This window comes from Plectropomus leopardus, chromosome 14 (assembly GCF_008729295.1).
Source record: "Plectropomus leopardus isolate mb chromosome 14, YSFRI_Pleo_2.0, whole genome shotgun sequence".
In the NCBI taxonomy this organism is placed as follows: Eukaryota; Metazoa; Chordata; class Actinopteri; order Perciformes; family Serranidae; genus Plectropomus; species Plectropomus leopardus.
In genome coordinates, this window is record NC_056476.1 from 27,620,922 (window position 1) to 27,636,589 (window position 15,668).

Below are 15,668 nucleotides of genomic sequence, written 5' to 3' on the forward strand. Positions count from 1 at the left end.
CTGTTGTAATCAGGTGAGACTCAAACTTTAACGCTTCATAGATGCAGTGTTGCATTTACCATGATCTCTGTCCTCTCTCAGGGACTGTCTGTGGAAGTTCTTCCTGCCGGCCGACTACCAGGACATGAAAGTGACTGAGGTTGCTCAGCCAGGAAAACCCAGGCAGATCCAAGCCTTCGAGCTCCGCATGAACATCATCGCTGACGCCACCATCGATCTGCTTTTTACCAAAAACAGGGTGACTCTTGCTCCTGTGTGCATACTCCTCTCTCCCTCTCTCTCTCTTTCTCTTTCTCTTTCTCTTTCTCTTTCTCTTTGTCTTTGTCTTTGTCTTTGTCTTTCTTTCCTGCCAACCTCTGTGATCCCTCTCCCTCTCCCTGCTGCTCCACTTGTCTTTGTCTTCGTGCCTCATCATGTTCTAGCCATCGATATTGCTTCATGTTTTATGCTTTTTCAAATTTCCATCCTGGAGCTGTGCAGGGATTTTCACAAAGCTAAAGTGTGTGAAGTGCATACTAAACATCAACATAAATGCATGTTGAATAAAAACATAAGATAGCTCCAGACAGAGAAGATTGTCATGTTATTGCCTCTTTGAACATATTTTAGTTCACATTAGGTGACTTTCTTTTAGTCTTCGGGCACTAAAGCACCCTCTCTAATTATTTGACAGCATGTGTGACTGTTCTGTTTGCTCTCTCTCCCCCCATGCTCTGTCTTCATTCCTGTTACTAGGAAACCAATGCCATCCATGTGAATGTAGGTGCAGGCTCTTACCTGGAAGTCAACATCCCCATGACTGTCGGAGAGAATGGTAAGTTTGTGTGTCAAAAAACTCACAAGAGAAGCACAAAATGCCGGCATTTGGATCAGTTACCACAGCAGATGTCCCGCTGGCTTACTGACAAATCTTATTCATATAGAAGCATTTGTCAACTCCCAACAGTTTTCCATCATTTCGTAAAGATCTGTTGCAATGACTAACAGCCGAACAACAGACATGAGAAGCAGCTTCATCAAATGTCAGAGTGAACTCATACTGTAAAAAGTCAGAAACTGCCAAACAATGAGAATTGTAGATTCTCAAAGCTAGTAGTTATTATTATTATTATTTTAAAATTAGTTTACAGAATTATAATCATTTTTAATCCATTTTTCAGGTCAGATTTTTTTACTTTCCTGTTGTTTTTTTTTTTTTATTTTTTATTAATTTTTAGATAACTTTCTTGTACTTTTTCCTAAATTCTTGCTCATTTTTGGGGCAATTCCTTCTTAAATAGCTTACTGCCCTCCTCAAGCCAATTTTCTCAAGTTTAAAAGGATTAAGTGGGATTGAATCAAATTGTGCATTGAAATTCTCATATTTAATAAACCATAATATGCATATTATTTACGCCCATAAATAGGATCTCTTGAGATCACAGCAAACATCTTAGTACACTACCTGGTTGTGGAAAATGTCACAGCGAATCGTGGAGGGGTCTTCATTAAAGCTGCTATAATTTTTTGTCATTTTTTTGTCAGTGACAAATTAACAAAATGACAATGTGAAAACAATATGACAATGTTAAAGGAGTTGCTTGTAAATAAACCTCAAACAAATTATTACTTGAGTCTGTCATAAGCCGCTGTTTTTAACAAAAACGCTGACTGCTCAGCTCCAAGCAGCAGACAGAGTCAGAGACTTGTAAAATGTGTTTGCTGGAAAAGCATGAACACACTTTGTAAAGTCAGTGAACTTTGTAAACTCTTTCACACAGGCCTCCAGTTAGTGTGTTAAGGTGAACGCACACACAGGCACACACCTCAAGGGTTAAGTGAGGTTAAAATCAGTATTAAAGTTTTCCCCCCATCATGCACCAACACAGACTAAAGATCAAGTAAACCCATCAGACATTAGCTTTAAAGCCATATCCTGAATAAAGCAACTGACCTGAGGGAACATTGACATTCTCAGCACTGACAGTAGGATCCTGTAATAATTGATCACTCTGAGCAGATAATATTATGTCAGTCATCAGTCAGCGCTCTCCTCTGTCTGCAGAAATGTAGTTAACAGAAGAAGCTTTTCGAGTTCTGCCGGTAAATGACATTATTTGGGAGAACTTGGAGCTGGCTGTGGGTTTTGAGAATTGATGGCGCTGCCTCTCTGTCCCTGTCCTCTGTCCTCAGGCTACTCTCCCACCATCAAAGGCCAGCTGCTTCACGTGGACACCACCAGCAGCATGCAGTACAGGACGCTCCTGGAGGCTGAGATGCTGGCTGTAAGTACAGTCACACAACAAGCTTTTCAGATGACTTTTTGGACAGAAATTTGAGAAGTTGTTGCTTTTTAATGTACTTAAAATGTATAGGAAAGTTTACTGTATGAAAGCAACATTGCTTTTCGTGTGCTGATTTGAGATGCCTTTCACAAGTATTTATACCTTTGACCCCTGAGCAAATTTTGCAAATTCTTTTAAAAACATGTAAAAAAAAAAAAAACAGTGAGCAACTTGGTAAAAAATGTTCCAATAATTGCAAGAGTTTGTTGCCATAATTATATATTTTAAATAATGTTGCAGAAAATTGTTATAATTTTTAAGCACTTTTTGGGTCATTTCTTTCTCTTTTTTTTTGCTAATATTCAGGTAATTTTCTTAATTTATTTATTTTTTTTTTAGTAATTTTTGTAAATTTTTAGGTAATTTCTTTCTCTTTTTTTTGCTAATATTCAGGTAATTTCCTTTTTTTTTTTTTTTTAGTAAATTTTTTAAATGTATGTAAGTTTCTTTTTTCCTTCTTTCTGTTTTTGAAAGAATGCAAACAAGTCCATTTGCTCAGCAAGTGCAATATCACAGGTATACACACTGTAAAAAGTAAGTGGTCTACTATTAGTGACGTGATGTCCTGCCTCCACCTTTATTTCAGTTTCATGTGATAGCCAGCTACCCTCGGGTCTGGAACATGCCTCAGTTCTGGCAGTGTGAGATTGAGGTGTACAAGGCCACCTACCACTTCATCTACGCTCAGAAAAACTTCTTCACAGGTGAGTCCTCCAGCTAACAAAACAGTTCAGATCATTAGCATTCAGCGCTTAGCATTTTAATAGTGAAATGTGTAAACATTAACCACAAGAATTGTATTTTAATGATGTTCCTTCCTTTTTTTCAGATTTGATCCAGGACTGGGCAAGTGACAGTGCCCCGGACATCTACTCGTTTGTGCCCTATTCCTGGAAGTTCAAGGTCCTTTTCCACCAGTTCGAGATGATCTGGGCGGCAAACCAGCACAACTGGATCGACTGTTCCACCAAACAGCAGGAGAATGGTGAGAAGGATTGATTGCTTTTTAGCAATTAATCTGTGTTGCAAGCAAGCTAGCTTTGGCTAACACTAGAAAAAAAACAACAAAAAACAAACAAACCTGTAATATTACCATATATTTCAGTTGTCACTGTTTTTTTGACAATAGTAGACACCATTTCTAAGCTAATGTTAGTGTTGTTTCACGCTGTTGGCAGACAGGAGGGTGCATGATGTGAAAATATGTCTTCAGTCTTTTACTTAAAAATAAGGTCTCAGGCTATTAACTGAGAATTTTGGGGAAGGCTTCAGTTTTTTTGTGATCTCGAACTATTCACCCATTTGCAACACAAAATGATTAAGTCATGTTGAAAGTTGCACACAGCACCATTAATATTTTTAATCAAGAAGTATTTTTATCATGACCAAATGTTAAGTGCAAATGAAAGAGGCATCTCATGAAAATAGTACTTCATAATTGTCTTTCTTTGATATTTTTTTTATGCCAGATAATTACTTTATGCTGTCATCAAATTAAAGGTGCAATAAATCAGGCAGAAATGGTACTCTATTAAAGCAAAAGAAATTCAACGTTTGTTCAGTCAGATGCTTAATTTTCGGTGTCAGAAGCTCTTAATATCTCCAACAGATTTCTGTAACAATGTGCAAACATGTTGAGTCAGACCGCAAAGCACTGCCTCATTAAAGACACATATGGACAGATAATCCTCTCCATATGTGTAAAGACAAGCATATGAAGAAAGTGGCAGAGATTAATTAAAATACAGACCCAAATCAAACACATTATGTGTTAATGTCTTTTTTCCACAAAAGGAAAACACAACATAATTCTACACAAATGAATGATTTTTGTACACAATTTGTGTTCCCCCCAAATGAAATTACATAAACTATCATCATCAGTTGACAGGTATAAAATCCTTTATGATAACATAATTGTGTGATGCATTTTAACAGTGTTACATATAGACCTACTATTGCATACGTGTTTAGCATTAGCACTAAACAGCTTAAACAGCTTAAACACTGGCAGCTGACTTTGTCTGTATTAAGTCATGATATATTTTATATACAGGATATACTCCACTGAATCCCCGAGCAGGACAGACTAATCAATTGCATTATTGATCTCCTATAGTGTACCTGGCAGCATGCGGCGAGACGCTCAACATCGACTTCACTTTGCCTTTCAACGAGTTTGTTCCAACCACCTGCCATACCCGCTTCAGCTTAAAGGTGAGCTGTGCTTTAAGACAATGTGATTTGTTTCAAAAACAGCTGTCAGTTTTTTAATTTGAGTGTTAGAGTAAAGATTTTTCTGCCTGGAAAATGTTTCTACAGATCTATGACACATGCACATTAGAGCTGGGACAGTATCTACTGACTTGATATGTATTGTGAGTTTTAGGTCTATTCATTCAATTTTATATTATGATTTAAGATTTTTTAAACACTTTTGAACACTAGACCATGGGAAAAAGTTTAATCATAACTTTTAGAGACTGTAACTGTATATTATGAAGCATATTTAGAAAGAAAGGCGCATCACTTGTCACTCTTTCTTTCTTTTTTTCATTTCTGCAGTGTCATATACTGCACTGAAAAAAAAGACTTACAGTACATGATTATAAATTACGTTGCCAAATGTCTTCTTATTTTAGCTACACTTGTATATTTTTATATGGTTTGTTTGGAAAGCAGTTATTTACTAATAGTAGCGGAATAAAAAGTACAATATTTCCCTCCGAAGTGTTGTGAAGTAGAAGTAGAAAGTAGCATGAGATTAAGATATTGAGGTAATGTAAATGTTCCTCAGATTTGTACTGAAGTACAGTACTTGAGGACATGTACTTAGTTACATTCTAGAGGGACGCACAGTAACTGAAATTACACTAATTAGAGATAATGCACCAAGCATGGTAGTACTAGTTTCTTTCGCTCTGAAATATAATAATCCAGTCATTATAATAACTCTAAAACATGATCTAAGTTTGATTAAAAGATACGCAGTTTCAAAAAGTTCCTCAAATGTACAGTTTTTTTCCCCTGCACTGGGCAACAGTTTGTGGACTGTGAAAATAAGATATTTTTCTCTTATCTTGGTAGGAGTGCTCTGGACCACTTGTAAAATTTTCTCAAGGAGAAAAGCAAAAATAAGAAAACATGGGTGCATCCAAAAATCACTGGGTACTAACAAAATAAGAACAAATCCTGGATATGAGCAAAAATAAGAGAACATTTGTTCGTAAAGTGTGTCTTGCATGAGGCCCAATGTTGTGATGACTATCATATATGTCTGTCTATTTTATCCCTGTGTTCTGTTTCTCTTCACGTATGCCAGTTAGCTGAAATTCTGTTCGAATAAAGTTTAAATCTGATATATTTGAAAAAAATATATATATTATGGGTCCTTGAAAAGTTTTGCAAAACATTAGAGATTTTGTCCTTGAAAATGTTTAGTAATCCTTTACTGTGGTGATGATATGAGTACTTCAACACCATCTATGAACATTTGTGGCTATATGTGCTTTGTCCCTCTCAGGCAGAGGACACAGACATGCGTCTGTCCCTGCCAGAGTGCCACCCGAGCCGTTATCCCCTCCTCACCCTGGCCAAAGATTACCAGAACGTCAAGCTGCCCCCAGACATGTTCATGCCCGGGGAGACCCAGGGAGCTCCTCCTCCCAAACCCACCAAGTCCCGCTGGAGGAACATCACCCACGCAGAGTGAGTTCAACCTGGGAATCTTTTCTCTCTCTCTGGTTGTGGGCAAAGAAATGAGCTTGTTAGCAAAGAGCAGAATGACTCATCATAGTAACGCCGACTCACATCAATGCTTGGGCAGAAAGGAAATGTTGCTGAGGTAGTAGGCGGTAATTTTAAGTAAATGGAGCGCTAACCTTTGCTTTTTTATGCTTTGCTTGGTTCAATAGTTGCTGCCTCGCTCGATTTTAAGTGAAATGCAATAGCCTGTTTAATACGCCTTTTTTTTGTGTCCATTATTTGAGATAAAGGCAAGACGCAGAAGCTCTGCCTTTTCTTAGAGCTTCCACCAGTGATGTTATACCAGTCTTTTTCCATTTAGACCCTCTATTATGTGTTTAATTGTTCTACATTCATCTTAGTCTGCATTTCTCTTGGAAAATGTTGCAAAGCACGTCCTGTTTCCAGCACTGTAAAGGTCAGTGAAAGGTCACAGAGGAGCTGAACAGCGTTTGCTACATGGGCAGAGCATGACCTGCGCACTGTGTACATGATAACTCAACATTCAGATCATTTATAATGTATAGCTCAGATCCAGACTCTACTGATGCAGCACTGTGAGAGACCCACTTACCCCCCGGGAGCTTACGATCGAATTCTGTCTGGACCGGTGCACTCTGTGCTGCAGAGAAATCACAAGCGTGACCCATTTGCTGTCTCTTGCCTCCTCTACTGTATGTCCTTGAGTCGAACGGTTCATAAAGCGAATGATGTACTGGAAAATCCACTTGAAGTGATGATAAACTCCGCATTATGACTGTACTGAGTGTGCGTTTTTTCTGTTTCTCTTCCTTACATCAGAGCTGGCTGGGTGGATTGCTGGAGTGTGCCCAACTTCTTGCTCATCATCGACTACACCTGGCATCCCATTTATCCCCAGAAGGCCGATGAGCAACTCAAACAGTCGCGTAAGCTCACTGTTGTTTTTATAAAGACCACATTTATAATGCATTGTAAAGGCATTCATAGTGAATTGTAATGTATTCATTATGCTTATGACAACACTCATAAATAAAATAGTGCTTACTGTTGCACTATATTATTCCTAAAACATTATAGATGTGACTTATATTCAAAGTATGCCATTGTATGGTGGGCATTTATCACTTATGATGGGACATAGATTCTTATAAATGCATGAAAATGATTACACTTTACTTAACACCAACAATGAAACATTATGATCATGCCCGGGTCCATCACAGGAAAGGCATGTCAACAACAGAACAGATCTTGGCACAACACTGGCAAATTAACCTGAAAGCTCAAGTGCAAAACAGACTTGTCTGTACAGAGAGCAGAGTTAGCATTAGCATAGTAAAGGTGAAAGCAAATATAGCAGAGTGTGTGGTTTTTGGATGTATATTGGACCCTGGAGCGTCCTTCCACTTTCTACCAAAAACCCCACTGTAGCAGATATCATTGTATATTTCACAACCACTACCACTGTGTCAGCCTACAAGCTAACAAACAACATTTATAAAACACATATTATTATAGCGCTCCTAATTGTCCAAAAAAGTCCAGCACCAAAAATCTGTTCGTTACAGCGGATGATTTAGTTGTGGCCAAATATATGAAAATGTGTGGTAAAACCTGCGTACTTTAAACGTGTCTGGAGGGGGACTTTAAAGTCTTTTCTCAGCCCCCTCACTCATGTCTTTCTGAGCTGTTTTACATAATGTTGGCTAACTGATGTGTGTCTGAAGTGTCTGAGATGGAAGAATCCATGCTGTCAGCTCTGCGTCCCCCGGAGCACGCCTCAGTGCACCACAACGCTCCGCCACGCTACACCTCCACATCCGCTTCAGCTGCCCACAGCCGGATGCCCACCGACCCCTCAGAGCTCCCCCCTGACAGACTCCACGTGGAGATGGAAATGTCTCCAGACTCTCAGATCATCCTCTACGGGCCTTTGCTCCGAGCACTGATCTCCATCAAGGTACGCAAATCCCCCAGTCAGGCAACAAAAAACAAAATTCTACATTTTGGTGACACTTTTTGTATCAGTTCAATGTAATATAATGTGTCAGATTTGGGGCAGTAATGAAAGAACTAAGAAAGAATTAGTTAAATGTAGAATGAGGTGTCCACAATTTATGACTCAGCCTTCTTCCTATTGTCCGTCTTCCCCACAGGAGAATTATTTTGGTGAGGACGACATGTACACAGACTTTGAGGAGGCAGTGTCCAGCCCCGTGCTGTCCACCTCCACCTCTTCAGGTCTGGGCTGGTCTCCTCTGGGAATGGAGGACAGCGAACAGAAGGAAGGCTCAAACATCCATCCCCTGGACCTGCGCCCCTGGGACATCACCGTGCTCATCAACCTCTACAAAGTCCACGGCCGACTGCCAATGGTAAAACTGAACGCTGCCAAACAGCTCAGTGAAAAGGTTTGGTGAGAGTGAGAGTGAGATCAGTGTCGAATATAACAAATGGGATACGATCAAAGATTATGAAAGTACTCCATCACTACTCTGTGAGATAAAAATGATGGAAATGTGCACGTGAGACACAAAGAAAAAGACATATGTGTAATATAAATGTCATGTATAGGAAAATGAAAAATCTAAAGATATTGAAAGCAATTTATAAAAGAGAGCATATTAGAAAAAAAAAAGAAATTAAAGTCCACTTTACTTACTTTTATTTCTTGCCTGACTCACAAGGAATTCTTTTTTGGTTTTCAACCTGCCAGTGATGCTTTGAGACTTGATGTGTGTTTATGTTTTCGAAAACAACTTGATGCATGAGTCCACATGTTTTCCTCATTTCTCGCCGCCTCCAGCACTGCAGCAGCGAGGGTCCCGAAGGTCCGTCCGGCTTCTTGGAGCGGCTGTGTTTTGAGATGAAGAAGGGTTACAAGGAGACGATGCTTCAGCTGCTCCTGTCTCCCATTCACATCTTCATCAGTGACAACTACCAGGTCAGAAAAACACAACGTCCACATGTGCCTGCTGTGACGGGCTGCTTTTTTAGGCTCCATGTAGTGTCTACTGTCTAGATTTAAATGACATCAATTTTTATTTATTTATTTGTTGAAATACATGCATGTCCATTTGTATGATTCTGTGTGACCTCTCTAAATTCAGAGGTGTTTACGGGCCGTGAACGCAGCACAGGCGGAGCTCTTTATGAGTTCTTCTTTTTTCTCAGCAGCTGTTTGTGGATTATTGATCTGTTGATCCATTCATAGCCGATCAGATCAGATCTATGGAGGAGCAGCTGCTGCGACTGAATGCAAACTTCAGAATGATCAGTCAACACTTTAGAACCCAAGCAAATGAGTTTGATTTCTTTCAAAAACGTGGAACAGGCAATGAGCAACTTAACAAGATATGGCCCAAAAATTAGCAAAAGAATTAGTAAAACATTTAAAAGAAAATCACCCGAAAAGAAGTATAAAAAAAAGTGAAAAACAAAAATACACAGAAAAAAAACTGAATAAAATGTGTTCATTTTTTTCTGTAACAATTTTAAATATAAATATTGTCATATTGTAAATATAGTTTTTGGGACATTTTCCCTATTTTTTTGATAATTCTCTAATAATCCTCCTTTAATAATCCTTTTGTTGTTCGTTTCACTAGTTTCCAGGTGGTCATTGCCTATTTTTTCCTGTGTTTTCGAAGGAAATCAAACTAATTTGCTTAGGTTTCAAAGGGTCAAATATATTTATATATTTCAACAGCGCTTCTAAATATATGGTCCAGCTCCAAAAATAAAAAAATGTCTTTGTGGCAGCAGATTTTTTAATTGTGGCGGGCTGCCAGAAATGAATATGTGGGAAGCCCTGGCTTTGTGCCCAGAAGCACAAAAAACAAATGATGATTCTTGTGGTAAAAGTGACACAATGACCCCTACATTCATCTTTTTAATTTCAAAGGGTAAGCAAGAGAGTGTAACGCAGCACAGTAATACACAGTAAACTACAGGATGTTGCACATCTCTTGTGAAAGTAATGAATAAACAAACAAACTGCTCTTTGATCTGGTAGCTGAGGAGGTGACTCAGTCCTTAGAAAATACCCTGAATAAAGCCGGCAGGTTAGAGTTACATAAAGTAAAACACGCTATTTTACCAGCCACGTCTTTGCATAAGCACCTGCATATTGTGTAACACACAGAAAAGCTTTAGCCACGCGTTGGATCCTATTTGCTGCTCAGAGTGAATATTTTTCTCTAATCCCTGACAAAGAACGTGTCCCCGTCATCTCTCTCCTCCAGTGAGATAACAAGCTCTCTTTGTGGCACGTGCATGGATATTATGGAATGGATTTCACTTAGGCTGAAGGTTGCACTGAAAAAGATTAAAATATTTGCGTGTGTATGAATTGGTTCTTTTGCCCACAGCGTCCTACAGCGGATGGTGTGTTGAGGGATGGCCACCTGAGTTTGTCTGGCCTGCAGATGAGGGCTCACGCCATGTTCTCAGCTCAGGGCCTCCCCCTGGGCAGTGACACGCTGGAGTACGCCTGGCTCATCGACATGCAGGCCGGGGGGCTCACCGGCAGGGTCACTGTGCCACAGGTGTGTGTGAGTGTGTGTGTGTGTGTGCGTGTGGGTGCGATTGGTTTACGTAAAAAAAAGTGATCTGAAATGTGTCCGAGATAAATGTGTGCAGCCTTAGATTCTGATTACATCACTGATCTTTAGGTCAGCTCAGTGGGAGTGTGTTCGACTGTGTTTTGCAAACCTTGCCTGTATGTACAATACAATCCAACCGTGGATTTGTGTTTGTTTTTTGTTGGGACTGTTCCAGAACGAGTCATAAATGTTTGATGGTATAGCTGGTGGCGGTCTTATATTTGGTTGTTTTCTGTTTTAAGGTTTTCCTTGTTCTTCATCCGCCCCCTCAATAACTCTGTTTATTTTACTCTTGTTTTTGTTCTGTGCATTTGCCCTAACACTAAATGTGTTTATTGATTGTTTTGAAGTCCTGATGCGTCTGTGTGTTTGTGATTATTAGGTGGCCAGTATGATCGAGTGGGGGGAGACTTTCCTCTTCCACGGGGTGTCCCGAGAGTTCCAGCTAGAACAACCTAAGCCCTCTGTCATCTGCCAGCACGGCGTGGACCGCCGCATCTGTGATGCCAAGGTACTAATGTCTATGAACAGATATTCTCATATGTATGCAGTATCTGTAGGCAACAGCACAAGATTAGGGTATTGGAAGCTTTCTTGTTTTTGTTTTTATTATGATTAGTATTAACCAATCACGTTCTAACTACAATGAAACAGTCAGAGTAAAGAGCAAAAGAGGTGGAATGCACTGTCCAAAATACAAGGTTGGAACCCATCATCTATTGTCTGACTGGTTTAATTTTATATTAGAGCTTTAATTAACAATTATTTTCATTGTCGGATAATGTAGTTATTATTTTCTTGTTTAATTCATGAATTATTTGGTCTATGTTAGAGAAAATGTCAGTCTGTCTCTCCCAAACCCTGAGATGATGTCAACAAATGTCTTGTTTGTCCGCATCCCAAAGATATAGTTTACTGTTTTAGAGTAGGAATGAAACTACAGACTGGACTTTTCTTTTGTACAAAACATCACAGATTAATTAATGAACAGATTAGTTGGGGATTAATTTCATAGATGAAGACTAATAGATTAATAATTGCAGCTGTGCTTTATATTAGCTATATTATTTTATGCTTTCACGCCAGCAATGATGGTGGCCAGAAGCATTATTTTTTCGGGTTGTCTGTCTGTCCATCTGTCCTATTTTTTTGAACGCACTATCTCAGGAACGGCTGTACAAACGTCCACGCAAGAGTGAACTGATTTGGAATTCGGTGGTCAAAGGTCACTGTGACCTTGCTTCTGTCTCATTCTTGTAAGAGGGATAACTCAGGAACACATTGAGGGAGTTTCACAAAACTTGGCGCAAATGTCCACTTTTGCCTCACAAAACATGTTTTTGGCCATAACTCAAGAATTCAAACATTAATTATTACAAAATTCCACAAAAATGACTTCTGGGATAAAATCATAAAGTGGTGACATTTTATATCCAAAAGGTCAACGTCACTGTGACATCTTAATATTCTTTAAAAACACTTATCAGGCCGTTACTCAACATCATAACTCAGGAACAGAAGGGGAGACATTTGGTCAGATTGTGAATTGGTGACATTAATCGTGCGTGTGAAGCATCCATATTTTCACTGACATGAATTTTAACTTTAACTGCAACTTGACTGGTTGCAGATTTGAAAAGGAATCTGTGTTCATATGCAGATATCTGTTTAAGAGATGAGCAGAAATGAGCAGTTCACTGAAGAGGAAGTCTTGGTCTGGGTATCCGTAGACTACACCAGATCTTCCGAAATGTCGGCTGTTGTCCCTGGAGGTTTATCATCGTCAGACCGATAACTGATGGGTTCCAAGGTACAGACGGGCAGTCAGTGGCAAAACGCTGCACCATCTGAGTCTCATTTCAAACATTTTTATTTGGTCTGCAGTAGGTGTCTAGCTTTGGTTTGAGGTAGTTAGCAGCCACATCCGTCTGAATGTCACACTGGAAGCTACTAAATTAGCTCATTATGGCTGAAGGTCTTTTTCTTGTGAGATCTGAACATTGGTCAGAAGCGTCCAGTGTGAAGGGAAATGTACAAATTACATCAGACAATAAAAGGAGCCTAGTGCGAACCTTTTGTCTAATGATGCATGACTCAGAAAGCCAACTTTTACACAGCTGGAGGAACAGCCCCCAACACAAAACCACTGATGTACTCAAACGTGCAACCATACATGGCGTACATACACAGCACCGTGATGCATGAAAGAACTTTGAGAGAAAACAAGTCGGTTTCACAAAATGTCTTGTTTGTATGCGAATACTAACAAGGATATTTTTAAAAACGGTGCCTGAGAGCCCTCATTAGTTTGTGACAGCAGAGCAGCTGTGGCTACAGGCGATGTGGCGGTGTGTTAAGCACAGCCACACTAATCTCAAGTTGCTTCCTCCGAACCACTGAAAAGTTTCTTCTGCTAAATGATGGTTATTTTTCAGCTAAGCTGCCTGCCAGGTCACTGTCGCACATCAGAGGAGCTGAAGTACACCATGACCCGACTGGCCATGGATGGGGTTGACCTCTTTGTTGTGGAGCATGGCTGCGCTGCCAACATCAAGGTAATTAGCAGCAACAGTTATGCACTGTATTTTAAGTAGGGAGGTTTGTGTCCAACAGTTTAAAAGTTATAATATCAAACTTTACTGCTTTATTATGTCTACAGATAACTAAACCAGTGTTAAATTTTTTGTTGAGTTTTGCACCCACTTCATTCCAAATGTTTCTAACAGTGTTTAAACCCAGAGAAAGCCTTTATTTTAATTAAAAAGACAGTGTCATTGTTGCCTTTGCACGTGTCAGGGTTGAAGCTGGCATAAATTAAATAAATTTTATCTGTTTTTAAACAATATTTTTATGACACTCTTTTTCAAACTAGGCTGTTTTCAACTAAACGTTTTAACTAGATGAGGGATATTAGTCATCAGATGTCTTGATCTGAAGTTATCACAGAAAAAAGCTGAGCAAATGTTAGCAGCAGCTCAACTCCAGTCCCTGCCGCACCAAGCATTGTTGTTGAAACATGAATATGTAACGTGAAGCTGCTTTATTTAGTGTTTATACTGGATTTAGTGACCTGGTCAGTTTGATTTGGAGAGGAGGAGACTTGTTCATGTAATTCGGTTCCCAGTAAAAACCTCCTGAACACTGAATAAATCCTAACCAGGAGAATATGACTGCAGTGAAGGCATTGTCTAGGTTTTTGGTTATTCATTCCCTTTGGGATTTCACAAGACTGTTTTCGGATTGTTGCGGCCTGAAATGCCTGATTTCATGCCATCTTTTAGAAATGAAAAAAAGGGATGCAAGTTGTTAATAGGCTCTTTTTTTACAGTGAAATTGCAGGAAGAAATTGCAAAAACAGTTGTGATCTGTTAGGGATTTTAAGCTTATTATTACGAGCAGGAGGTGCTGTGGTTTCATGCAGCTGAAGGACCTAGCAGCAGAAAATTACACATTAAAATCAGTGTCAGTTTGCGAATCTGCTGTTTGATTTCTGCTACATGTAAAGATCTCTCTTTTTTTCATCTCCCTCAGACGGCTAACGTTCGTGTAGCCAACTGCAACCTGCACAACCAGGCAGTGGGAGAAGGCATCAGCGCCATGGTGCAGGACGTAAACATCCGGCAGTACATCGAGCAGCAGCAGCACAGCGAGGCGACCAGATTGCAGCCAGCTGGACAGGGTCAAGGTCCGGGTCAGCCGTTAGGTCTGGGTCAGCCCCCTCTGCTGCGACGCTCTGTCTGGCTGGAGGCGGGTTCAGTCAACCTGAACCTCATCACAGCAGACATTGCCCTAGCCGCTGACCACCCAGCCAAATGTGAGGTCCAGAGGCAATTTCTGGAGCTACACGATGCTCAGACCAAAAGGTAGAAACACACAGTGTCATGTGTTATTTACTTTTACAAACAATTCTCACATTATGTGAGTGTGTAGGGGGGGGCACCTTCATGATTCCCTTAGCTACCCCAGAGCAGTTTTTCAGCTTTGCTTATATCATTTGCCACTATAGTTCACCTTTAGTTCATTTGAAATTAGTTGAATCAGGGGACACTGGTAATATTAAAACACTGTTTACAAGAAAACCTTCTTTTCAGTGTATGACTCATTGCTGGATCACACCTCTGTATAATGACTCACTGCGACAGTCATAAGATGTTCAGCTCTTGATGTAAAGCAGGGCTATTTAAACAAAACAAGATGAGTCATTATCTGTCATGTACAGCGATCCGGCTCATGATATGTGATAATCAGTTGGCCAACTACTGTGATAATGAATTCAACATAACTCAAGACCTCATAAAAGGTCTGCAGGGAGCCATTATCAGTACAGATGTTCTGTTCCCAGCTTGTAATTGGACGTTATGTTTCTTATTACGGAAGCTAAACGCACTATGTGTGGAATGTGAGAAATGGTAAAGTATGAATATGCATTTATGATTCTATGAATGCAGCTGGACCAAGGTGTGGAAACGCAGTGGGTAAAATCTGTATTTTTCAACTTGAACCCTATTTATTCCAAATTTTGTGTCTGAAGGCTGTGACACACCAAGTGAACATGACGCTATTTAGCAAGTTAGCACATAACACAATAGGAAACAACACTGAAAGAACAAAGTATGTTACTTCGCGACAGTGAACAACAACAAAACTCATCAGAAATGTTTCTGTTAAGCGCTCAGTGGTTCAAGAAAAACAGTCTTACCTCATATAACAAGTTTGCTTCGACCTCCCTCCCTCTCGAATTTAGCTGTTTGTTTACATTTTTCACTTCTGTTTCTCCTCTTATGTGCTGAGCTGAGTGGCCAGTCAGAGTTCACGAGTTTTCATTCAGGGACGGGCTCCACGGCTGCCAATTTAGCATATAAATTGGCGGCCGTGGAGCCCATCCCTGAATGAAAAAAAGCAGACAAGGGCGAACAGCGTGGCGCACACTGCGGTGACAAGGGCGCGGGGGCTCGATATCGACCCAACGTGGGCAGACATCCGACCATCAAATTGGTGTGTCATGCCTTTGAGT

At 39.9% G+C, this 15,668-nt stretch overlaps 1 protein-coding gene across 1 annotated transcript in view; it reads left to right on the forward strand.

Moving 5' to 3' along the window:
• The window catches only part of kiaa1109 (KIAA1109 ortholog), a 148,834-nt gene that overhangs the window by 20,880 nt on the left and 112,286 nt on the right, over positions 1-15,668 (forward strand). Inside the window, exons 11-25 of the mRNA XM_042500822.1 lie at positions 82-238; positions 736-814; positions 2,173-2,264; positions 2,911-3,028; positions 3,154-3,309; positions 4,444-4,541; positions 5,848-6,032; positions 6,870-6,976; positions 7,778-8,010; positions 8,207-8,425; positions 8,857-8,994; positions 10,421-10,597; positions 11,037-11,165; positions 13,090-13,209; positions 14,186-14,517. Of these exons, the coding sequence (XP_042356756.1) occupies positions 82-238; positions 736-814; positions 2,173-2,264; positions 2,911-3,028; positions 3,154-3,309; positions 4,444-4,541; positions 5,848-6,032; positions 6,870-6,976; positions 7,778-8,010; positions 8,207-8,425; positions 8,857-8,994; positions 10,421-10,597; positions 11,037-11,165; positions 13,090-13,209; positions 14,186-14,517 (2,340 nt within the window). The remainder of the gene's footprint in view (positions 1-81; positions 239-735; positions 815-2,172; positions 2,265-2,910; positions 3,029-3,153; positions 3,310-4,443; positions 4,542-5,847; positions 6,033-6,869; positions 6,977-7,777; positions 8,011-8,206; positions 8,426-8,856; positions 8,995-10,420; positions 10,598-11,036; positions 11,166-13,089; positions 13,210-14,185; positions 14,518-15,668) is intronic.